Source organism: Nicotiana sylvestris, chromosome 12, assembly GCF_000393655.2.
Source record: "Nicotiana sylvestris chromosome 12, ASM39365v2, whole genome shotgun sequence".
Taxonomy (NCBI): domain Eukaryota; kingdom Viridiplantae; phylum Streptophyta; class Magnoliopsida; order Solanales; family Solanaceae; genus Nicotiana; species Nicotiana sylvestris.
This window is the reverse complement of record NC_091068.1, coordinates 53,014,540-53,029,461: the sequence shown is the minus strand read 5'-3', so window position 1 is coordinate 53,029,461 and position 14,922 is coordinate 53,014,540. Positions and strand designations below refer to the sequence as shown.

The 14,922-nt window shown below is 41.3% G+C and overlaps 2 protein-coding genes across 2 annotated transcripts; one reads left to right on the top strand and one right to left on the bottom strand.

The window, feature by feature from the left end:
- Positions 1-1,389: 1,389 nt before the first annotated feature.
- On the bottom strand, positions 1,390-4,014 carry LOC138883037 (uncharacterized). Its single transcript, XM_070163696.1, has 3 exons — positions 3,272-4,014; positions 2,532-2,959; positions 1,390-1,397 (listed from the first exon to the last, which is right to left on the bottom strand). The coding sequence occupies exons 1-3, from the start codon at positions 4,012-4,014 to the stop codon at positions 1,390-1,392; spliced, it is 1,179 nt and encodes a 392-aa protein (XP_070019797.1).
- A 7,789-nt stretch (positions 4,015-11,803) lies between these two features.
- LOC138883036 (uncharacterized) lies at positions 11,804-13,910 on the top strand. The gene is made up of 3 exons (XM_070163695.1): positions 11,804-11,983; positions 12,196-12,427; positions 13,861-13,910. Exons 1-3 carry the CDS (start codon positions 11,804-11,806, stop codon positions 13,908-13,910), a joined length of 462 nt encoding a protein of 153 aa, XP_070019796.1.
- Positions 13,911-14,922: the final 1,012 nt, after the last annotated feature.

Sequence of the window (14,922 nt, the reverse complement as noted above, 5' to 3'; positions counted from 1 at the left end):
CATAATGCACTTCCTCGTCATCATCGTCCAAAACATGTGTATTAGAGGCATATGTGGATGGTGTAGGGGGTCAGAGCTACTGCCTCACAGGCAAAGACCTAAAATAGATGAAGTCGCTGATGAAGATGGCTGCGATCCCTGTGACTGCATCATAGCTGGATGTGACCCAAGTGGATGTGATACTGATGGCTGTGACCCGAGTTGCTGTGACATGGATGGATGCGATCCATGTGGCTGTGATATGTAGGGATGTGATATAGATGTCTGCATTGCAGATGGCTTTGATCCACGTGGCCGTGAGGCAGCTAGACTGTATGTCGGATGTATAGTCCTGCCCTGTGATGAAAGACTGGTGTCTGGATGAAGGTGTAGGTCTCGTGATGTTGTGTTAGCTCAGTATAGCCATGTCGTGGAGGATAAGACATAGGCATCTCTAAAGAGGGTGGAAAATAAGGAGTATTATTATCTACCCTTCTCTTTCCCTTCCTAGCCTTTTTTTGGTCCCCGAGAACCAGTTGGGTTATTGTTACCTTAACCCTTACCTTCCATATGCATAATATAATACATATCTAGATTGAAACATATATGGAACTAGCTATAAAACAAAAGTTCTTTAATAAACCAACTTTTTAATCATCATCAACGTATTGTTCCTCGTCCGAGAATTCTTCGTCCTCACTTATTTGAGATGCATCAGTTGATTCTTCGTCCCCATTTTCTATAATTGTTACTTCATATATATTAACTTCTTCCAATACGTGTTCAGGATGTTCCAAATCATTTTCAAACTAATCGTCCACTATTTGATGAACACTGGAGATATCGTTTTGATATGCAACATCTAACACATTCTCGACTTCCACCCTACCTACAGGCTTAGTTTTTATTGCAACCCACAAATCGGACTTATTATGCCGCAATGGATAAGGAGCATAATACACTTTTCTAACGTTATGTGCAATTATGAAAGGATTATAGCGATCATACTCCCTCATATGATTAACCTCAATTGTGTTGTATTGGTTGTGCACTCTTGTACCTGTTGTTGTATTTGGGTCAAACCACTTACATCTAAAGAGTATCAATTTCTTATATGGCAAACTTGTATATTCTAGTTCTATTATTTCTTTGACCACACCATAATAATCAGTATCTCCAACTTGGTTTCCATCACCACCTTGAACCCACACCCCGCTGTTGTTGCTATTTTTATTTTTAGAGCAATCCTCTGTATGGAATTTATAACCATTCACTTCCTGCTTAGACATTTTTGCGACCTGAAGCCCGTGTCCCCAAGATATATCTTTCAAAAATTAATTTACACCATTATTTAGATTACTTACCTATATAGTGTTAAAAAAATTCATAAGTTAGCATAACTTACAAACATTATTTACCTACATAGTGTTAGAACATTATCAGGATAAACTTACAAACTGTTTGAACCACGTATCAAATCTTGTATATACAACATCATGGCCAAATTGACCCACGAAGTGACTGTGACACATCAAATATTTTTAGTAGTTGCATCAATATGTAATCATAGTAAATTTTATATTTTGATAACTAATAAATCAATAGTTACTTGAGAAATGGTACAACTTCAGGTAAATTTAGCAACACATGAAGTGTAGCTGACTTGTACTCCATATCACTCAAACTTCTCTTTCTAACATCCTTAGAACATTAGCCTGGTTGATTGAATATGGACCTTGGTGGATATAATGGTTCATTCACACATTCGACCGTGTGCCTATTGGGCCTATTCCTAGAACATGGCATGTTACACTCAAAATAACAAGAACAAAAATGTGCAGTTTTCTTTGCAAGATAGGCTTCGCATATAGATCCTTCAATCCTATTCCTCTGCTTAACAAATTATTTGCATTTGCCAATTGTCCTACATAATCTCATGTTAGCCAAGAATATTCAAATAAAATAGAATATTACATCAAACTTATAATATTACCTCTCAAAGGGATACATCCATCTGCATTGAATAGGCCCTCCAAGTTGTGCCTCGTGTACAAGGTGGATAGGAAGGTGTTCCATCACATCAAAGAAACCACATGGAAATATTTTTTCCATCTTACTAGAAGTTACATTCGTACTAGAAGTTACATGAATGTTCTGATCCATCCGGAGTAGGTTTTCTTCCCTTAATGTGGTAGAACACAAGTCTTTGAAAAATAAACTAATATCTATGATGGGTTTCCAGATTCTTTTAGGCAAACTACAAAATGCAATAGGCACTAAGGTCTCCATGAAAATATGATAGTCATGACTTTTCAAATGGCTCAACTTCCCTACCTCCATATTTACTTTTTTCCCAAGATTCGACGTATAACCCTCATGCATCATCAATTTCGTAACCCAATCACAAATTTGTCGTCTTTCCTCCAAAGTGAATGTGTAACTTGCTTTGGGCTTGAACACCTTACCATTGTTTGGTATCTACAAGTATAATTTAGGCCGACTGCAATATTCTTGTAAGTCCATTCTAGCCTTCGAGTTGTCTTTTGTCTTACCTTTACCATCCATCACTGTGTTGAACAAATTGTCAAAATAATTTTTCTCAATATGAATGACATCAAGTTTGTGATTGAGAAGATTATCCGTCCAATAAGGCAACTCCCAAAGTATACTCTGTTTCGTCCAATTATGAGTAACACCATACCCGGGGAATCTATAAGGTGCAACCTTAGTAACTTTACTGAAGTTCTGGACCCTCTCCCAAATTTCCTCACCTGAAAGTATCGGAGGTGGAGAATCATATTCCATTTTATTCATTTTGAATGCATTTTTCATCCCTTTAAAGTTATGATCATGAGGCAAGAATTGACGGTGACAATCAAACCATGATTGCTTTCGGCCATGTTTCAAAGTGAACGCTTTACCATTTTCCATGCAGTAAGGACAAGCTAGTTTCCCAGCAGTCATCCACCTAGACAACATTCTATACATAAGAAAATCGTTAATAGTCCAAATTAAATTAGCACGCAAATTGAAATTCTGCTTGGTTGATATGTCATATATTTCAACATCATCATACCACAACTATTTTAGCTCATTAATCAAAGGTTGCAAATATACATCAATCAAACTTTTCAAATTACATTGGCCGGGGATAATACAATTTAAGAAGATATATGGACTAGTCATACACAACTCAGGTGGTAGATTATAAGGTGTGAGAAAGACATGCCAACATGAATATGGTATCGTAGATATAGAAAATGGCGTGAAACCATCCGCACACAAACTTAACCGAATGTTCCTTGGTTCACTAGCAAAATCCGGATATGTCCGATCAAAGTGCTTCCAAGCTTCTCCATCTGAAGGATGACACATAACACCAGGTGGTCTTCTATTTTCAAAGTGCCATCTCATATGAGGAGCAAAACTCATCGATGCATATAACCTCTTTAACCTAGGTATAAGAGGTAAATACTGCATCACCTTGACATCAACCATATTCTCGCTGGAAAGCCTCTTGAAACGAGGCTTTTCGCAAAATTTACAACTGTCTAAAGTTGCATCATCTTTATAATATAACATGCAACCTTCTTCACAACAACCAATTCTCATTGAGGAAAGTCCTAACTTAGAAACTAATCTATTTTCCTTATAGAAATCACCAGGTAAGTTGATAGTAGGGTCAACTAGTTCACTCATAAGGTCAATGAAAGATTCCATCGCTGCTTGAGAAATATTCCAATCAGATTTGATACTTAGTAATCTAACTGTAACAGACAGCTCACTAGGAGTTTGTTCAACATTTTCATTGGGCTCACCGCCGTAGTGCATCCCAAAAGCATCCACAACCATATCCTGAATTCTAGAATCAAGATTTGTATTCTCCACCGACCTACTACTTTCACCAACAATCATGTTATGAAATATCCCATGGCTACCATCGATCTCTCCATGATTAGTCCACACAAAGTAATTCTTTATAAACCCCTTCCTATAAAGATGAAGCTTAACTTCCTCCAGTTTTTTAAACTTCATACAATCACACCTGACACAAGGACACCTAATTACTCCTTCACTTTGGTATGGTGGAAGTTAAATTGCATGTCTAATAAAGTCATCAACCCCTTCTACAAAATCCTCCCACAATTCCCGCCGATTAGGATAATTCCTATTGTACATCCAAGTACGATGTTCCATCTATACAAATAAAACTAGAACAAATTAATTTATTCTACAATTATAAATTAATTAAATTATTTTTATGTAATTCAAGATAATTATTTTTTCCTAATTACACCAAAAATTAAATTATATTAAATATAATTAATTATAAACTAAAAGTTTAATTTATATCCTAAAACCTTCAATTCATATTCAAAAGGTTAAATTTATATCCTAAAATTTAATTCACAAGAACAAATCCTAAAAACTAAAAGCTCAATTCTGTAATGACCCGGCCAGTCATTTCATAAGTTGCAGTCCTGTTCTCCCTATTTATGCTTCTTTATGTGTTGCTCTACTGTATTTCATCATATTGTATTGGTTGTTCTGTGTTCGAAGTGGTCATGGAGTGAAATGAGACACTCAGTCTCTTATTTGGAAGCTTAAGTTGGAAAAGTCAATTAGATATTAGCTTATTTGTAGAAGTTCTCGGATGTGATTAATGATGGTTCAGATAGCTTCGTTAGGTGATTTTGGACTTAGGAGTGTGTTCAGAATGTAATTTGGAGGTCCGTGGTAGATTTAAGCTTGAATTGGCGAAATTAGAAATTTGACATTTTTCGGTCGGCAATAGAAATCTTGAAAAAGGGGTCGAAATGGGATTCTAGAAATTGGAGTAAGTCTGTTGTGTCATTTTAGATGTGTGTGCAAAAATTCAAGTCATTCGGATGAGGTTTGATAGTGTTTTGTATCGGTTGCGGATTTCAGAAGTTTAGAAATTCTTAGGCTTCAATCCGAGGGTGATTTGATGTTTTGATGTTGTTTTGAGTATTCCGAAGGTTGGAATAAGTTTGAATGGTGGTGTGACTTGTTGACATGTTTGTTTGAGGTCTCAGGGGCCTCGGGATGATTTTGGATGGTTAACGGAAGGATTGGACTTGGTTTAAGCAGCTGAAGCTACTGCTTCTATCATAACCGCACCTGCGGATTGGGGACCACAGGTGCGAAGTCGCAGGTGCGTGAGGGAGACCGTAGGTGAGAAATTTGTCCATCAGGTGAAGACCGTAGGTGCAGCATGTTGGGCGCATCTGCGGGACCGCATGTGCGGTGCCTAGGCGCAGATGCGACCCTGAGGAATTAAGTGAAAAACCGCATATGCAGTTATTTTGACCGTAGATGCAGTTCGCAGAAGCGTGATATGAGCCGCAGATGCGTAAATGCCTGGGTAGAAGGTATAAATTAAATCATTCGCAAATTTTTGCCCATTCACCATTTTAGAGACGGGATTGGAGCTTTTGGAGGGTTTTGACGAGGAAATCAAGGGTATACTTGTTGAGGTAAGATTTTTGAACTTAATACTCATATCTATGGTGAATTTTAGTTGATTAAGCATGGAAATTGAAGAGATTAGGGGTGAAAATTTTGAAAATTAGGGCTTGAAATTGGAGAGTTTAAATCGAGAATTTGAGGGACCATTTGAGGTCCGATTTCGATATTTTTGGTATGTATAGACTCGGGAGTGAAAGGAGTTTCTAGTTTTTTGTTCTTTATTAGATTTCGAGATGTGGGCTTGAGGGTTGGGTTTGACTAATTTTGGGATTTTTGAGTTAATTTGGTAATTTTTGCATTAGCTTTGTTCCTTTAGCGTGTATTGATGATAATATATTGATTTTGGTTAGATTCAGAGCATTTGAAGGCCGGATTGAGAGGCAAGGGCATTGCGGATTAGATTTTTGCTCGGTTTGAGGTAAGTAATGATTGTAATCTAGACTTGAGGGTATGAAACCCCGGAATCTCGTACTACTTTTGATCAATCAGGTGACACACATGCTAGGTGACGGGCGTATGGGCGTGCACTGGTAGGGATGGGAACTTGGTCCATCCTGTGGCAACTGCAGAGTTGCATATTTTTGATAAACTCTATATCAAATCTATGTGTTTAGAAATAATTTTGTTAACTTGGGCTGAATGCCATATTTGGGGCCTTGTGTCATACTGTTTGGACCCTCAGGGGTATTTTACTACTATCCCCACACTGTTTTGATTCGAAAGCATATCCTCTGTCATGATTTGTACCTATTTATTGTTTGATTTAGTTTCATTACTCTACTTTCAAATTTATGAAAACTATATGGGCTGAGTTCCCTGATTTGTTCACTGAAATGCCTGAGTGGCTATGAGGTTGATGACTGAGAAAGGTCGAGGGCTTGATGGCGAGGATTATATATTTATGGATCGGGCTGCACACCGCAGTGGTATGTTGGATCTGGCTGCACGCCACAGCGATATAGCGCTTGGACTGTAGGAGCCCCTTCGGAGTCTGCACACCCCTAGTGAGCATAGTAGACTATATATATTTTTATGGATCGGGCTGAACGCCACAACGGTTATTATTATGAGATATCTATTGGGTGGGAGTGTGAGTGCTGATTGATGAGAGTTGAGTCACGAGTGGCTGAGAGGCTTGCCCGAGGGGCTAAATATGTGAGTGATACTTTGCCCGAGGAGCTTGTTTTATGAAATTACTATTTCGCTCTTTTTATACTGAGCCTCTATTGAAAAATGTTGAACAAATATTTTAAATAATGTTCATTGAAATTGGAGTTTTTACGAGATGTTCATAATCGAATTGCTGAATCGAATTTGTTATTTCTTTTGAGATTCAATGTTATGAGTTGTATATGATTTTAAATGCTTGTCACTGCACTAAGACTTTATTTATAATTGTTACTTACTAAGTTGGCGTACTCACGTTACTCCTTGCACCTTGTGTGCATATTCAGGTGCCAAAGCATCCGAGTGAGAGTTGTTTCTACCTTCAGAGCATTTGCGGAGTGAGCAGGTAGCTGCACAACGTCCGCAGCCTTATTTTTCTCCTTCCTATCTAATAGTATATGTTATTATCAGACTCATCCTATATTGAGTAGGCAATATCAAATTGTATTTTTAGTGGCTCATGACTAGTGACACCAGGTTCGGGCAGTGGTTGATGTTTTACATATTTGTTTCCCTTTATTTTGAAACACTTAAATGAAAGATTTGTGATAATATCTGATTAGTAAAGGAATTAAGAAAATGACTTGTTTATGTTATAATTGTCGATTCGGCTTGCCTAGTACTGTGATAGGTGCCATCACGACCGGGGTGGTTTAGGGTCGTGACAAGTTGGTATCAAAGCCTAGGTTTCTTAGGTCTCACCCGTCATGAGCAGGTTTAGTAGAGTCTTGTGGATTGGTACGGAGACGTTTATACTTATCTTCAAGAGGCTGCATAACCTTTAAGAAAAACTTCACGTTATTGAATTCTTGTCGTGCGAATCTGTTGATTCTGGTAACTAAACTTCTGTTATTCTATTCTCTCACAAATGGTGAGGACATGTGCTACCGGTCAGGACGGACGACCACGAGTACAATTGGGGCCACTAAAGGCCGAGGTCACGATCGAGGCTGTGGTAAGGGTAGCAGTGTAGCCCGCATAGCAGCTAGGGCAGCACCTACAGATCCACCATCCGCCCCAGTTCACGATCAGATCCCAGTTGCGGACGCTCCAGCAGGACCAGCTCAAGCACTGACTGTGCCGATTGTTATTCCAGGCCTTCAGGAGGCCCTAGATCAAATTCTATCTGTGTGCACTGGCCTGGATCAGGAAGTCTCGGTTACTATGACCGCAACTACTTCTCAGGTCGGGGGAGGCACCCAGACTCAAGCCGCTCGCACACCTGAGCAGGTCGTGCAGGAACTTCAGACACCAAGGGCACCTCCAGCCCAGCCGGTTGCACCTGCTCAAGAATATGTGGTACTGGTTATGCTTGACGACGAGAAGCGTCGATTGGAGAGGTTTGATAGAATTTAGCCTTCGACTTTCAGTGGTGTAGAGGGCATGGATGCCTAGGGTTTCCTAGACAAGTATTAGAGGATGCTTCGGACCACAGGTGTTTTGGAGACTAGTGGAGTCTCGTTCACTACTTTCCAGTTTTCAGGAGCTGCCTTTACTTGGTGGGAGGCTTATGAGAGGCGTAGTCCTGTTGATGTAGCGCCCCTTACCTGGCAGCAGTTCTCCACTCTCATTTTGGAGAAGTACGTGCCACAGTCTTGCAGAGAGGAGCCCGCAAACAGTTCGAGCAGTTGCGTCAGGATGATATGACTGTGACGCAATATGAGATAAGATTTTTAGAGCTATCTCATCATGCTATTTGGTTGGTTCCTATGGATAGAGAGAGGTCCAGAAGCTTCATGGATGGCCTCACATATCAGCTTTGGATTCTCAAGACTAGAGAGAGAGTGTCAGGTGCTACTTTTGAGTAGGTTGTTGATATTGCACGAGAGATTGAGTCAGTTCGTTGCCAGGAGCAAGATGAGAGGGAGGCCAAGAGGTCCCGAGGATCTGATAGTATTGGTGGTGCTCCTTCGAAAAGCTAGTTTTAGCACGGTAGAGGTCGTTCATTCAGACATGCTCAGTCAGCTCGCCCAGTTCATCGTGGGGCATCATCGGGATGTGGTTCTCACAGTTCCTATCGGGGCCATTCATCACTTAGTGCCCTTCCATCCCAGAGTTCGTCCCATGATCCATCAGTTTAGGGCTCTTCCATACCAGGTTCTTCTACTAGTCATTCCGGTGCTAGGGGTTCCCCTCAGTCCCCATCCCTGAACCAGGTAGTTGTTATGAGTGTGGAGAGTTTGGGCATATGAGGAGATAGTTTCCTCATCTTCTTAGGGGTCCATATCAGCAAAGGATTCAGCCGTTGACTTCAGCTCCTATTACTTTACCACCTGGACAGGCAGCTAGGGGTGGGGGTCAGTCAGCTAGGGGTCGCCCTAGAGGGGGAGGTCGATCAGGCCTGTTTCTATGCACTTCTAGGCAGGGAAGATGCTATTGCTTCAGATGCTGTGATTATAGGTATTGTCTTAGTTTGCCACAGATATGCCTCTGTGTTATTTGATCCTGGTTCAAGTTTTTCATATGGGTCATTATATTTTGCTCGTTATTTGGATACGCCCCGTGAGTCTCTTGTTTCATTTGTCTGTTTATCTACTCCAGTAGGCGATACTATTGTTGTGGACCGTGCATATCGATATGGTGATTATTGGAGGTTTGGAGACCCGAGTGGACCTTTTGTTTCTTCGTATGGTGGATTTTGATGTGATATTGGGCATGGATTGGTTATCTCCATGTCGTGCTATTTTGGACTGTCATGCTAAGACAGTGACGTTGACTATGCCGGGTGTTCCACGGATTGAGTGGCGAGGCTCGACAAATTATGTTCCCAATAGAGTGATTTTGTTTTTGAGGGCCCAACAGATAGGCTGGAAGGGTTGTCTTTCTTATTTGACCTTCGTAAGGGATGTTAGTGTAGAGACTTCTACCATTGATTTGATTTCGGTAGTGAGGGACTTTCTGGATGTGTTTCCTGCAGACCTACTGGGCATACCACCAGATAGGGATATTAACTTCAGTATTGATTTGGTGCCGGGCACTCAGCCCTTTTCTATTCCACCATATCATATGGAACTGGCGGAGTTGAAGGAGTTGAAGGAGCAGCTTCAGGAACTCCTTAATAAGGGGTTTATTCAGCCTAGTGTGTCGCCTTGGGGTGCGCCTGTTCTATTTGTGAAGAAGAAGGATGGAACGATGAGGATGTCCATTGATTACAGGCAGTTGAACAAAGTTACAATCAAGAAAAAGTATCATTTTCCTCGTATTGATGATTTATTTGACCAGCTTCAGGGAGTGAGAGTGTTCCCCAAGATTGATCTCCATTCAGGGTATCACCAGTTGAAGATCAGGGACTTGGACATTCTTAAGATGGCTTTCAGGACCCGATATGGTCATTATGAGTTCCTTGTGTTGTCTTTTGGGCTAACCAATGCCCCAGCAACGTTCATGCATTTGATGAACAATGTGTTTCGGCCTTATCTCGACTCGTTTGTTATTGTATTCATTGATGATATTCTGATGTACTCGCGTAGTCAGGAGGAGCACGCTGAGCATTTGAGAGTTGTATTGCAGCAGTTGAGGGAGGAGAAGCTTTATGCAAAGTTCTCCAAGTGTGAGTTTTGGCTCAGTTCAGTGGCTTTCTTGGGGCATATAGTGTCTAGTGAGGGTATTCACGGTTATCCAAAGAAGATAGAGGCAGATCAGAGTTGGACCAGACCATCCTCAGCCACAGAGATTCGTAGCTTTCTTGTTTGGGGGGTTATTACCATCAGTTCGTTCAGGGATTTTCATCTATTGCATCACCCTTGACCAAATTGACCCAAAAGGGTGCTCCATTCAGGTGGTTAGATGAGTGTGAGGCGAGGTTCTAGAAACTTAAGACTGCCTTGACCACATCTCAAGTGTTAGTTTTGCCATTGGCTTCAGGTTCATATACGGTATATTACGATGCTCCTAGAGTTGGTATTGGATGTGTGTTGATGCAGGAGGGTAGAGTGATTGCTTATGCTTCTCGTAAGTTGAAGCCCCATGAGAAGAACTACCCTATTCATGATTTGGATATGGCTTCCATTGTTCACGCGTTGAAGATTTGGAGGAATTATTTTTATGGTGTGTCTTGTGAGGTGTTTACTGATCATCGTAGCCTCCAGCACTTGTTCAAGCAGAAGGATCTCAATTTGAGGCATCGAAAATGGTTGGATCTACTAAAGGACTATGATATTACTATCTTTTACCATCCGGGAAAGGCCAATGTAGTGGTCGATGCCTTGAGTAGGAAGGCGGTAAGTATGGGTAGTTTGGCATATATTCCTGTTGGGGAGAGACCTCTTGCTGTTGATGTTCAGGCCTTGGCAAATTAGTTTGTGAGGTTGGATATTTCGGAGCCTAGTCGGGTATTAGCTTGTGTGGTTTCTCGGTCTTCCTTGTTTGATCGCATCAGAGAGCACCAGCATGATGATCCTCATTTTGTTGTCCTCAAGGACAAAGATCAGCACCACAATGGTAGAGATGTGAGTATTGGTGATGATGGGGTATTGATGATGTATGGACAAATATGTGTGCCCAATGTGGATGGGCTTCGAGGGTTGATTTTGGAGGAGGCCCATAGCTCGTGGTATTCCATCCATCTGGGTGTCGCTAAGTTGTATTAGGATTTGAGACAACACTACTGGCGGAGAAGAATGAAGAAAGACAAAGTGGGATTTGTAGCTTGGTGTCTCAATTGTCAATAGGTGAAATACGAGCATTAGAGACCCGATGGTTGGCTTCAGCAGATAGATATTCCAGAGTGGAAGTGGGAGCGAAACACTATGGATTTAGTAGTTGGATTCCCACGAACTTTGAGGAAGTTCAATGCTATTTGGGTGATTGTGGATCGGCTGATAAAGTCCGCACACTCATTCTTGTGTGTACTACCTATTCTTCAGAGCGGTTAGCTGAGATTTATAATCGAGAGATTGTTCGCCTTCATGGTGTCCCAGTTTCTATCATTTCAGAAAGAGGTACTTAGTTTACTTTGCAGTTTTGTAGAGCCGTGTAGAGAGAGTTGGGTACTCAGGTTAGGTTGAGCATAACTTTTCACCCTTAGATGGACGGGCAGTCCGAGCGCACTATTCAGATATTAGAAGACATGTTGTGCGCTTGTATCATTGATTTTGGGGGTTCATGGGATCTTTTTCTATCACGTGCGTAGTTTGCATATAACAACAGTTATCAATCGAGTATTCAGATGGCTCCATACGAGGCTTTATATGGGAGACGGTGTAGATCACCAGTAGGATGGTTTGAGCCGAGCGAGGCCAGGCTTTTGGGGACAGACTTAATGCAGGATGCTTTGGACAAGGTGAAAGTGATTCAGGAGCAGCTTCGTACCGCACAGTCAAGACAAGAGAGTTATGCTGATAGGAAGGTTCGAGATGTGTCTTATATGGTTAGGAGAAGGTTCTAGTAAAGGTTTTACCCATGAAGGGAGTAATGAGATTTGGGAAGAATGGTAAATTGAGTCCTCGGTTCATTAGGCCTTTTGAGGTACTTTTAGTGATTGGGGAGGTGGCTTATGAGCTGGCCTTGCCACCTAGCTTGTTGAGTGTGCATCCGGTATTTCATGTTTCTATGCTCCAGAAGTATATTGGCGATCCGTCTCATGTTTTGGATCTTAGCACGATTCACTTAGACGGTGATTTGACATATGATGTGGAGCCAGTAGCTATTTTGGAACATCAGGTTCGAAAGCTGAGATCAAAGGATGTAGCTTCAGTGAAAGTGCACTGGGGAGGTCGGCCCGTAGAGGAGGCTACCTGGGAGACTGAGCGGGAGATGCAGAGTAGATACCCTCACATATTTGAGGTTCCAGGTATGTTTCTTGACTCGTTCGAGGATGAACGTTTGTCTAAGAGGGGGAGGATGTAATGACCCGGCTGGTCGTTTCTTGAGTTATAGTCATATTATCCACGTTTTTGCTTCTTTATGTGTTGTTCTTCTGTATTTCATCATATCATGTTGGTTGTTTTATGTTCGGAATGGTCATGGAGTGAAATGAGACACTTAGTCTCTTATTTGGAAAGTTAAGTTGGAAAAGTCAACCGGATGTTGACTTATGTGTAGAAGTTCTTGGATATGAATTCTAATGGTTCGGATAGCTTCGTTGGGTGATTTTAGACTTAGGAGTGTGTTCGGAATGTAATTTAGAGCTCCGTGGTAGATTTAGGCTTTAATTGGCGCAATTAGAAATTTGGCGTTTTCCGGTCGGTAGTAGAAATCGTGAGAGCTGGGTTGGAATGGGATTCTAGAAATTGGAGTAGGTTCTTTGTGTCATTTGAGACATGTGTGCAAAAATTCAGGTTATTCGGATGAGTTTTGATAGGTTTTTGGATCGGTTGCGAAATTCGGAAGTTTGGAAATCCTTAGGCTTGAATCTGAGGGTGATTTGATGTTTTGATGTTGTTTTGAGTATGCTAAAGGTTGGAATAAGTTTGAATGGTTATTTGTGACTTGTTGGCATGTTTGGTTGAGGTTCGGGGGGCCTCGGGATGATTTCGGATGGTTAACGGAAGGATTGGACTTAGATTGAGCAACTGAAGCTACTGCTTCTGTCATAACCGCACATGCGTATTGGGGACCACATGTGTGTAAGGGAGACCGAAGGTGTGAAATCTAGCCATCAAGTGAAGACCGCAGTGCGGTGTATTGGGCGCATATGCGGAACCGCTGGTGCAGTGCCTGTGCATAGATACGGCCTTGAGCAATTAAGTAAAAAACCGCAGATGCAATTATTTTGACTGCAGATGCGGTCCGTAGAAGCGTGATATGGGCCGCAGGTGTGAAAATGCCTTGGCAGAAGGTATAAATCAAACCCTTTGCGAAGGTTTGCTCATTTCCACCATTTTAGAGATGGGATTGGAGCTCTTGGAGGGTTTTGAAGAGGAAATCAAGGGGATACATGTTGAGGTAAGACTTTTGAACTTAATACTCATATCTATGGTGAATTTCAGTTGATCATGGAAATTGAAGATATAAGGGGTGAAAATTTGAGAAATTAGGGCTTGAAATTGGAGATTTTAAAATTGTGAATTTGAGGGACCATTTGAGGTCCGATTTTGATGTTTTTGGTATGTGTAGACTCGGGAGTGAAAGGAGTTTCTAGTTTTGTGATTTTTATCGGATTCCAAGGCGTGGGCCTGGAGGTCGAGTTTGATCAATTTCGGGATTTTTGAGTTAATTCGATAATTTTCGCATGGGCTTTGTTTGTTTAGCGTGTATTGATGATAATATACTAATTTTGGTTAGATTTAGAGCATTTGGAGGCTGGATTGAAAGTCAAGGGCATTGCGGAGTAGATTTTTGCCCGGTTTGAGGTAAGTAACGATTGTAAATCTGGAACTGAGGGTATGAAACCCCAGAATCTCGTACTACTTTTGATAAATGAGGTGACACATATGCTAGGTGACGGGCGTGTGGGCGTGCACCAGTAGGGATTGGAACATGGTCCGTCCCGTGGCAACTATAGAGTTGCATATTTTTAATAAACTCTATATGAAATCTATGTGTTTAAAAATAATTCTGTTAACTTGGGCTGAATGCCCTGTTTGGGGCCTTGTGCCACACTGTTTCGACCCTCAAAGGTAGTTTACTACTATCCCCACACTATTTTGATTCAAAATCATATCCACCGTCATGATTTGTACATATTTATTGTTTGATGTAGTTTCATTACTCTACTTTCAAATATATGAAAACTGTGTGGGCTGAGTTCCCTGATTTTTCACTGAAATGCCCAAGTGGCTGTGAGGTTGATGACTGAGAGAGGTCGAGGGCCTGATGGTGAAGATTATATATTTATGGATCGGGCTGCACACCGCAGCGATATTTATATGTATATGGATCGTGATGCACACCGCAGCGGTATGTTTGATCGGGCTGCACGACGCAGCAATATAGCGCTTGGGCTATAGGAGCCATTTTTGGTATCTGCTCCGGTTGGTGAGTCTATTACGGCTACTCGAGTTTATAGAGGTTGTGTTGTTGTGGTACGGGGTAGGGATACCAAAGCCGATCTTATTGAGTTACGTATGGTCGACTTTGATGTAATAATGAGAATGGATTGGCTTTATTCATGCTTTTCCAAACTTGATTGTCAAACTAGAACTATGAGGCTTGAATTTCCTAATGAGCCCGTTGTTGAATGGAAGGGAGATAATGTAGTGCCTAATGGTTGGTTTATTTCTTACCTTAAGGCCGCGAAGATGATCAAGAAGGGGTGTGTCTATCACTTGGTTCGTGTCAGGGACACCGATGCTGAGGCACCTAGCCTTGAGTCTGTACCAGTTGTGAATGAATTTTCTGGTGTCT